General features: G+C 39.4%; 1 protein-coding gene across 5 annotated transcripts in view; it reads left to right on the forward strand.

The window, feature by feature from the left end:
- The window catches only part of FRMD4B (FERM domain containing 4B), a 229,090-nt gene extending 224,507 nt beyond the window's left edge, over positions 1-4,583 (forward strand). For all 5 annotated transcript variants that reach the window (XM_024747081.1, XM_024747077.1, XM_024747078.1 and 2 more), the window contains one exon: positions 2,863-4,583. In XM_024747081.1, the coding sequence (XP_024602849.1) occupies positions 2,863-2,983 (121 nt within the window). In that variant the 3' untranslated portion in view covers positions 2,984-4,583. The remainder of the gene's footprint in view (positions 1-2,862) is intronic.
- The last annotated feature ends 6,767 nt before the right edge of the window (positions 4,584-11,350 follow it).

The following is an 11,350-nucleotide window of genomic DNA, read 5'->3' on the forward strand; positions in this document are numbered from 1 at the left end:
ATTGCAAACTCTGGTTTTTCAATTCTTTGCATACGTGGGAGGAGTTAAACTTGAAGCGGTCATTTTTCTCCATCACCTTCTCACCGAGTATAATCTGTACCCCTGGTGCCAAGAAGTAAAGCATTTTCTGTTTCTTTTTGTTTTTGTTTAAGAAAATGTAATCTTGCTTTCTTTAAGTCAGATTGCATCAGGCGTAGGAGGCTTATTACATAGACAATAACGTTTAAAGGTGAATACTGGTGAATTTGAGGTTAGTTACTTACTAAAGCACTCAGTGTTTTAAGCAAATGGGAGATAATTCCACCCCAAAAGCTTGTTTTTCTTTTCCATATTTAGCAAAAGTTTTTCTTGGCTTGAAATATTAGGCCAATTGTCTCAACTCAACAAAGGGCATGCTCAAAATAGAATTTTAATGAAAATATACTTCAGAGGACGTCAGATAGCTTGGACTTCTGTAAATAATGCTTGCAAATGAGTTAAGAGCAGGAAGACTTTGGCCCAAAATTTGAGCTGAACTTTCTCAATTCAGTTCTCATCATTTTGTTTAATACATTTGCAAATAATTTTCCTGTTTGTATACTTTCACTTTTGTTTTTGTTGACTGAGTTAGAAATGATATAAAACAAACCATTCAGGGCATAAGACAGTTCTAATATCCTTAACCCCACTTTCATAGGACTCAGGAAGTGTTAAACATTTTTAGAGACAATCTGTTTTTACAAAGTCTGTCCATCTATTACAGCCAGGCCAACATGGCTTGATAGCAGAGTCAGAAGGGGCATGATATACAGGAAATTAGAAACTATTTAAAGACCCCTATTGTGTATGTGTACCTGTGCATATAATATGAGCTCATTGTAGAAAATGTGTTCCCATTTTTTTTTACAAAACTCTTTAAACCTTATTTTATGCAACCAATATGATATTCCACTCAATAAATATGCCGTACTTTATTAACGGTTCCACATAGTTTGATTTTAAATGGCTTTTAAATTTTCTTTCTTTTTTTATTATAAATAAAATACAATACTTTGTGTAAAATATTTGTCTGAATTCTAGATTATTTCCTTAGGACACATTCCAATAAGTTGGTTTAATGGATTAAATTGAAAAGCATGTTTTTTAAGCTCCTGCTTACTAGAAAGATTTGCCAACATACCCTCCTATCCCAGAGAATTATGGGAATGCTTATTTCTACCCATTTGTCCGTTTAGGACCCATTAATAAGACAGGTATAACAATCCTCCATAAAGCTTTAGAAATTTGTTCTAAAACTGCATGTTATTTTTTATGAAAATGTAATTATTAAAATAAGAGAAAAATTGGGTTTCAAGATAAAGATAAAAAACTTTAGATCTGCCCTTAAGTTGAAGATTTGAAATGCTTAGCCATAGATCAATATGTTTTTAAAAATGAAGTGCATGTAATTTAGAGATTCTTACCTCGGAGTGTCCAGGTCTTAATATTATAGAAAGCTACAAATTTATACCAATAAAATTTTTTTCCTCGTATGACGTAGTATAACTGTTAGCAGCATACACTTTCTAAAATTAGAAATGTTGAAGTCTCTTCTGCTACCTCGTATGTAATACAGTCAAATTCCTGGCTCTGCTGCTGCAAACTGTGTTTTCAAATAACTTTTTTTCTTTCACTTCCTGTTTTCCATTTCCTATCCTCTTCCTTATTGAACACTCCCTATCACTAGGCAGAACCAAGGGCTTCTGTCTCGGAGAATGGTTGTGTCTCCAGAAATGAGATCAGTTTTCAGTTCTCTTTTAAGTGTAGCCAGCTGTAGTAAGTACAGTCCCTCAAATCGGTGTGTTGCTTCTTGCATAGCAGCAGCTTTGCTTGTTCTGACTGATGTGTGAAGTTACAGAAATCTGCTTTTGTTTTTATATTAGAAAAAAAACACTAAGTATCTGGTTTTGCGTAGTGTTTATTTCCAAAGCTCTTTTCCGAAGGTCTTTTTATTCACCTGTACTAAAAGGCATTGAAGTTTAAAATAAAAAGCAAGCTACTAACTATCTAACCTATTCTAACCTACTATTACAGGAATGAGGTTTTGCTTATTGGAATGGTCTGTATAATAAATAGGATGCCTTCTTTTGGATGTACTTTCCAAATGGGCCTGTGATTGTTTTATGTGATGCTGTTTCCAATTTACACTTGACCCATACACCCTAAGGATGTAAAATATGTCCCAAGGTACCCTCGCCTCCCTTTAAGTATATTCCTTTGTTTCAAAGAAAAACATCTAGTATATTTCCCTTAATTTGAAGACCGCGTAAAGTCTAGCTGTCAGAAATACTTCAAAAGTCAAAAATACAACTCTCACACAAACCTAAAATGAGCATATGTCGAAGATTTATTTAACTCATTCGTGAGAGAACTAACAGAATGCTAAAGCTGGTTCCCAGATAATTCAAGAGACTGAATCCCACACACTGAAAGGGAGAGTACTGAGATGAGAGTACTCAATTCGGTACAAAACCAGTTAATATCCTACAGGGCAATAAAACTATGACCGTGATCTTTCTACTAGACAGAAGTTGTTTGTATTTCTTCCAAACAAAAACCCCCAAGTGAACATGTAACTTAACACAGTCTGGGTCCTCATCCATGGTAAATGTAACTTAGACAAAAGTCTGTCTCTCAGGAGAAGTAAATACTCCTTGCATGGGCCTGTTAGACCATGTTCCAGTATGACCTTGAAAAAACACACAGCCATCCCTTGCCTTTATTTCCAAGTTTTGGATACTTTTCGTAACAGTGTTTTCTACTAACTTCTTTGAGTGTAGTAATCTTTGTACCCTGGGAACGAAAATGACAACAAGTTGTAACTTTTCTGGTTTCCTTTCATAGACCATACACAGAGACCGGTCAACTGGACAATACAGAGGGAAACCTGCTGGAAGACAGCCTGGAGAATAGTGAGCAGAGGCTCTTTTGGCACGAAGACTCAAAGCCTGGAACATTAGTCTGAACTGCAGTTGAGCCTCTTGACCGAGCACTGCATTCTCACACTAGTGTGCCTTGCAAAATGTGTTCGTCTTCCCAGAAGGCTGTTGGCTATAGAAACCTAAAGGCATCCAAGGTGGAAGAGAGGACTCCCGTGACCCCGGAAGTGAATCACACACTAAGCCGCACAAAACCCCTGAACAACAACCCACCTTTCCAAGTCTAGGTGCTAACCTAACAGCAAGGTCAAGACCACATGTGAACCATTGCCAAGGAGGACTCAGCCTTTACCAAGAGCAAGCACTTTCTAAGAGAACAAAAGTTGTTGAAGGCAGACCTCAAAACTGTGAAAAGTGCGTTCAGGGTCTCCAACAGGAAAGAAGGACAGGGGAAATTTCAGAGCACAATTCAGAATGATGAGAGAAGGGAAGCCAGAAGCTCATCACTGCTCACCATCGGAAAGTTTGAATTCGTGAGCTGGTGAAGAATTACATACTATGTCTACCCGGACATGAACAATTTAGACAGTATTAGAAAATTACTTGAAGAGAAGCTGGATTTTTCATGAATTCCTGAATGAGTGTAAATGTTTTTAGGCTATTATCAAGAGTGATGGTTTTCATAAGCACCATAAAATGGGTTCTGGAAAGACTTATGGCTGTAGCATCCTGTAATATAACTTCATGGTAGCAGATTGGGGAAAAATGAAGCAGCCCACCGCGTAACTGACAAACTCTGCTTGGAGAATTTTCTAAGGTACACTATCATTGAGTTCCTTTTTTCTTTCTACTCCAATGGCATGATGAGCTATTGTTCAGGCTGGTAACTCTCCAACACAGCTGTCATTGCAATGGCAGACTTGATATGGAAAGTTTTTATAACCAAGAGTTTGAAAAAGTATTTTAAGGTGATACAGCAAGAACCCAACACAATATAAAGAAAAAAAACCACGAATACCACATCATTTTAGATGAATTGCGTGCCTTAAAATTGTGAACATTTGAAGAGTAAGCATATTGTCTGGATTCCCCAGGTAGTTCTAAGTCACCAAGTGACAAAAGCAAAATTAGTCATTAAAAACAAAAACGAAAACCTTCCAAGCTGCCGTAAATTTAATTATGAGGCTAAAACTACCTCATACTTTCCTTGGAAGAAATAATGCGCTATGGTTTATCGTTGGATGTTTTGGGTTGGTTTTTTTTTTTTTTTTAACAAATATTTCCATATTCTAAATGGATCTTTTTTTTTTCATCTTTACTCTGCTTCAGAATTCCATAAAAGGTGCTCCTTCCCCCTCTTTTATACAGTTTTCTTGTTCATATTGTGAATAGAGAAGTTTCTGAACAACTTTTGGGGAACATTTTCTATCTATATTCCAAAGCATGTAATATATACATAAAGTTGATTTGTTAAACTGGTCCTTAGTCATTTGTATCATTGAAAATGAAGTTTGGGGGAAAATAATTTGGAAAACAAAAAGACATGCAAAAAAATAACTTATTCCTTTTTGCATATTTGTATAGCCTTCTAGAAACAGATCTACCCTTTTGCATATTCTTTTACTGTTCTGACTTTTTTAGACCTATTATTTTTTTTACATAGGTCAATAAATGAAAGGTGTGCTACTGAAAATGTTTATGTATCCTTCCTTCCATTTATGTCCAAGGTTCGTACAAACCAGCTGAAGGTACTCTACTTCAAGTAATCAGGTTGGACAAGATTGTAGATTTTTAGTTATGGTATTGCCATATTTTATTGATTCCAAGATGCCCACTTTTTCATACTTACATCCCTGAAATCAGGGTGCATCTTTTGATTGCTGACGTGTTATAGTTGAATTGGCAGTGTTTTCGGTTTTTTTTTTCTTAGTGAGACATAACGTAACGCTGTGTCTTAGAATAAAATTGTCTTAGAATTGGTGAAATACGGTAGTTTATTACCTCATGGAGGATAACCAATGTAGGCTTCCTAATCTTACTAATGTTGTTTATTTGTAACAAGTCATTCATTCTAGTTTTTCAGACTGGCAAACAGGTCTTTTAAATTCAAGAATATATTTCATCTGACATCTTTTAATCCCGGACAACGGGGAGAGGGGAGTGGGAAGTGAAATATAGGGAGATTAGTATTTCTGTGCAAGTACCTTACATGAAAATAACCTTTTCCTGTTCAAGAAATGGTATGCTCAGAATTGCAGGTGTACCTTGAAAAAACAGACAAAACTTGGCTCCCAAATGGAAAAAGAAGGTATAGAAACGGAAGCACAGTGGGGCTGCTAAATGATTTTCCCCTCACCTTTTTTGGAAAACATTTCTCAACCACATTATTGATATGCTTATTAATAACTATAAAGTGACAGAGATAAATTTTTTAACATGTCAGATTGATGTTTTTATTACAAAATATCATATACTCATTTTAATTTTTTATTACAAAATATCATATACTCATTTTAATTTCAAACATGAAGAAAATATACAACATAAAAACATAGTTGTGCCCTGTAAGCCTAACATTACCAGATAAATTGTTAATTTATTGTATAACAGTTCAGATTTTTTTCTATGCCTATAGTAATTTTTTAAAAAACAGCATCATATTACAAGTACAGTTTTACAACTTATTTTCTCACCAAAACCTCTTGGGCCTCACCCTTTGTCAGTGTATATTGATCTACCTCGTAAAGATGTATGTTTTACAAGGTGGATTGAAAAAATTGCCTCACCTTCCTGGATGTTTAATTTTTTTTCTATATTTGAGAAAATTATTCAAGATTCTTCCTTGTATTCATAAAAGCTTAATGTTAAGCGCTAAAGATTCCAGAATTGTTTTGAATTATTAGTTTAAAGACTGTTCTTAGGAACAAAGCTTCAAACACCAGTCTTTAAGAGCTTTCAGAATTAGAATAACGACTTTCTTTGGTAGTGTAGAAAAGTTTTGATGTTTTTTCTACACTATCAGTGGAGAAAATCCTGTTTTTAAAAATTTCAGTCATTGTGGGCCTATATTCTGTAAAGTGAAATAAAGTGAATTACTAAGGGAAAAAAATTAAGAAAATATCTATTACTAGAGAGATGAAATAAGAGATACAAAAGTATACATTCGTATTTATTATTAGATTCATCAGACATAAAACTACTCTGTCAAGTTTCAATCCAAGTTTTTAAACACTGACTTAAAATTTCTGTTCTTAGCTTGTCCCAAGTTTTAGTAACAGAGTTTCTAGATTACCCCTTGAGTAACACTGATCTGGAGTTCTATCAAAGGAAGTCCTACCTCCACACTTACTAATAAGGCAAGTCGGGCTTCCCTGGTGGTGCAGTGGTTAAGAATCCGCCTACCAATGTGGGGGACACGGGTTCGAACCCTGGTCCGGGAAGATCTCACATGCCGAGGAGCAACTAAGACCATGTGCCACAACTGCTGAGCCTGTGCTCTAGAACCCACGAGCCACAACTACTGAGCCCGCGCGCCACAACTACGGAAGCCCACGCACCTAGAGCCCGCTCTCCACAACAAGAGAAGCCACCGCAATGAGAAGCCCGCACACCGCAACAAAGGGTAGCCTCTGCTCCACGCAGCTAGAGAAAGCCGGCATGCAGCAACGAAGACCCAACGCAGCCAAGAATAAATAAAATAAAATTAATTAATTTTAAAAAATAAGGCAATTCATTCATAGTGCTCTATGATCTCACAAAATGCAGCCCATTTCCAGAGAGAAAAGTCTTTTAACACATATATGGAGTCCTGAAGATGATGCAAAACTTAACTCACCTTTCAGCACAAAGTTTATTGGGCCCTTCATCCCGCATGTTTCTAGCTCCATTCCTATGCCCTCCTCTGGATTTCCATAGGTCTTTTCTACTCCTCCGCCTCCTCTTCCTTGTGCCACATGGAGCAGGAAAAAGAAAGGTATGTCCCTCTGCAAAAATATATTTGCTCATGTCATCCTCACAACAGCCCAGTGAGGTACATAGTGCTATTATATCTCCATTTTACAGAATCTGAGAATTAGAAAACTCAAGTAATTTGCCAAGTCCTGTAGCTATTGAGAGAAAAGCAGGAAATAGATCCTGACTTGTCACACTGCAACTCATAAACTGCTACCACCTTGTTGTTCCATGAACAGTGTCTCCACAGTAAGGGGGGCAAACAGGATTTTTAAAAAATATGTTAATGAAAATTGAGTGGATATATGCTAAGCTCAGATTCCCTTGTTCATTACTTATTAAAGATAATGGGCCCGGTTTTCTTTCATTTACCTGTGGCAGAAAGGCAGAGAAGCAGGCTTCAGTCCAAACACAGGTCAAGATAACCCTTATTTAGGGTACTACGTAGTCTTACATGGTTGCCCACGAGGTTCCATTATTTATGCTCTATGAGCTCATCAGCAGACCAAGTACATTTCTTAAATTGTTTTCTAGTCAATGAAATGTCCCATGCCAGCGAACGGACTTGTTACCACCACAGATAATGATAATGAACTAAATATTAGGAGCACTGAAAATATCTATTGATCCTTCCCCATTTCTGATTGCTCGGGGCAGTATGATGACATGAAGTTTATATGCTATTCCACCCATGCCCTGAGGACTCCTGTCAGGATTCAGCTCTATGAGATGTCTGTGCTTGTGGCCTAAGCTCTTTGATTCTCTTTGGAAAGGGTAAATCTGAGATTACTCTTTAGAGTAATCTCTAAAGAGTAATACTCTTTAGAGTAATACTCTGTTAGAATCTGAGCCCAGTTCCAGAATGTCCTTAGTACACTTCCATCCTCTTCTACCTTTCGTGATTCATTGAACGAGTCTTATCTTCCCTGCAAAAGAAAATAGGAAATATGCATGAGCTCTGTGATGGTGATACTTACCTGAGTGCTGTTCTTAACACTAACACACATACAAACAAATTCTCGCCATTTCCTTTTGCTTTCGGATACCAGCAGCCTTGACAAGGACCGTATCCTGGGACCTGGGAGGGGATGAGAGTCGACCTAACTTATGAGTTTCCGATAATGATCTTTTCTTGAATACTTATAATATTCATGAAGTGCCCAAGGCTTAAAAGTTTTGTGATTTCCAACTGAGGCATTTGGAAATGTGTTGCTGTGTTTTGGAATCTCCTAATGATTTGGAAGTACTGCTGGCATTTAGAAACCAGGGACATTAAACATACTGCAAAGGCATGGGATGATCCAACACAACAAACAGTTGTTTTATCCAACCTGCCCAAAACACCCCACTGGGAAGCCCCGGGTGACGTATCTAGGAAAAGGTGTTACATCAACCCCTATGGGCTTGATGCTTGTGTGGGCTGCTTTCCGGTATTTAAAGCAGAGATTTCTCAGTTTTGGAGGGAGGAAGGGGGAAGTGAAGGAGATAATTGTTTTCTGAGGGTGGGGGAGAGATTTATGTAACTTGAAAAACCACATATCCAACAACTATTAAGACACCAACTATGTGTCAGTCGCTGCTCTAGGCGGTGAAAATACAATGTCTTCCTGAAGCTTAGAGTGCAATGAGGGAGAAACAGAAGTGAGCAATTGGAGTAACTTAAAATGATCATTAGTCCTATGGGGGCCAAGAGTGGTGAGAAGAAAGGGGACGTGGATGATACCTTAGGTTTGTGGGACACAATGGGACCTTTCTGGCAGTGATGCTGAAGCCTGACTTAGGGATTGGTAAGAAAAGATCCAGTTAAGCGAGAAGGAAAAGAAGCTCTCCTAGGGCTCAGAAAATGGCATTATGGCATTTGTCATGGCCCTAAAAGCCAGGAGAAGCTTAGCCAGTTTTAGAAACTGAAACAATAGGAGGACAGATTATTCCAGAATTAAGGAAATATAGGTAATAAAGAAAGCTGTCATGTTTGAGCTCTCGTTATAGTTGCAACGATGGGCTAAGTGCTAAACATACATTACTTCATTTAATCCTTCAACTGTATGACAGAGGTGGTCCTATCCCAGAAGAGGATATAAAGAAGTTCCCTGGTAGTCCAGTGGTTAGGACTCTGTACTTTCACTGCCAAGGGTGCGGGTTCAATCCCTGGTCAGGGAACTAAGAATCCCGCAAGCCGCGCGGCATGGCACCCGCCCCCCCACCCCAAAAAAAGAAGAAAAGGATATAAATAGGCTCAGGACGGTTACTGTGGCCTTGGTGGCATGACCATGCAGGAAGTAAGTTGTAAAGCTAAAATTCAAACCTACGTCTGTCTGACTCCAAATCTCATGCTATCCATTACCATGATATTATAAACGCATTTGCTCACCAAGCACCTCCCTTCAGTGGAAACCAAAGGAAATGAAAAGGTAAGAGAAGGAGCAAACAGGAGTCAGCCTGGGGAGGAGAAAGAGGAAAGGCCAATGGGAGGGATGGAAATCAGATTGGCATGGTTAAAATAAACAGGGCAAAGAACAGTCCAGGACAGTCTGCAGTTCATGAGTTTTCAAGATGTGCACTTCAGAGACTTCTGATCAGGGTGTGGCGTGAAGATATTCCTAATGAAGGTCTAGATAACAGCCAACCGGGCAGGAATCACCTTTGCAAAAAGGGTGGCAGAAAAGAGCAAAAACATTTGAGGGATGCCCTGGAAAGTCCTGTGAATTAGACTAGCTTTGTAGCCTCCCAACCGTTGTTCTCTCCCAACACAAACTCAGAACTGTTCCTGGAAAACCATTCTTTATGTTGTCCTCTCGTCAATTTCAGGAGAAAATGGTTGCATAAGGAGATCAAAGGTTGGGAAGCCAGAGTGAGAAAGATCTCATCAGGGAGACTGGCAGCCCCAAACTGAGAAGGGCATTCCCAGCAGCCCTTCAATTACGACGGAAGGAACCTTTCTGGGAGTTGCTAGTGTGTGTCTGGGCAGACATCACCATCTTCATAAAGCAGTGGTTAAATGTGTGGGCTTTAAAGTCAGGCAGATCTGGAGACAGGCCGCCAGGCTTGGAGTCAATCCCAGGCCCACGGCTCTCCGGTTGTATGAGCTAGGGTAAGTTTCCTCTTTAGGACACATCACACCAGGGTATTTTGTATGCTGAACAAAATAACGCACTTACACAGCTGGGCACAGCATGTGATCCCCAGCAGATACTTCACAATATAAACTATTCCCTAAGAAGGTGGTAAGTGATGTTGAGCATTAAAGGAGATCTAGAAAGTTGGGGTTCTGAGGATTTGCACTGCTTTAGTTTAGCCCCTGCAATGACAACATTATTGAAACAACTCATCGTATGTCTCAGGTACTGTCGTGGGCATTTGGAATGTTTCTTTTTCTTATTTAATCCTCACAGCAAGTTTGCAATTATTAATCCCAAACAAAAGCTCGAGGAAGTTGAGTAGTTTGACCAAGTCACATACCAAGAAAGTACCCAGACCTGGATGGCAATTAACAAATGCATTCAAGAGAAGTTTTGTAAATGATCAATTCGTGCCCCTCTGGAGTCCACCGGAGGGAGGCTGCACCAAGTTTAACCGGAGAAATCAAACGGATTAAGGTGTTTTCCTGACCTTTCAACCAGAGCTCTCCTGCAAGGCCAGGACTCGGGCAGGGTATTTTGTAAATGATCAATTCGTGCCCCTCTGGAGTCCACCACGGAGGGAGGCTGCACCAAGTTTAACCGGAGAAATCAAACGGATTAAGGTGTTTTCCTGACCTTTCAACCAGAGCTCTCCTGCAAGGCCAGGACTCGGGCAGGGTGCGCTTACAAGAGACTGAGACTGAGCGTCTTCTGAAACTGGGTGCCCTGGCGGCCTGGCTGCTTCACCTGGGCTTGGCCCTGCAGCTGCCTTTTCATATGCATGAGAATGCAAACAAGCCAGACAGTAGGGTGGCCAGATCTAGCAAATGAAAGTGCAGGATGCCCAGTTAAATTTGTAAAATAGCTCTGATGTTAAATTTTTGTAATTTATTGGAAAAAAACCAAAAAAAAGCTGGATACAGGACATTCGGGGCATCCTGGAAAAAAATCAGTGAGAGACACCAAACAAAACCATTGTCCCATAGATACATGACACCTGCACCTGGCAACCTTACTTGCCAGGCCTCTGTCCAAGGGCAGGTGGGACTATAAGAGACGCTTAGGAAGCTTTTGGAGATGGTGTGCTAGGGAGGAGATAGGTCTTACACCCTTCCCGGACTGGCAGAGGTTGGCCCTGCTCAATCCAGAGCCTTTCTTCAGATCAGAAACCTTCCAGGTTAGCCCATTTCGGTCTGTAAACATGCACAGGATGTGTTGGAGCTCTTCTGGAAGGGCGCCTCTGAGAAAACCTTTCCTCAGTTTTCTCTGGCCTAGAAAACAAGCGCTTACCAAATGGGGCAATGAGGACACCTAAAGGTCTGTTTAGGTTATTGCAGGCAGGAGGTTTCTGACCCACCACCTCGTGATACTGAATTCAAACAC

The sequence above is a fragment of the Neophocaena asiaeorientalis genome, unplaced genomic scaffold (assembly GCF_003031525.2).
Source record: "Neophocaena asiaeorientalis asiaeorientalis breed wild unplaced genomic scaffold, Neophocaena_asiaeorientalis_V1.1 scaffold130, whole genome shotgun sequence".
Lineage (NCBI taxonomy): Eukaryota > Metazoa > Chordata > Mammalia > Artiodactyla > Phocoenidae > Neophocaena > Neophocaena asiaeorientalis.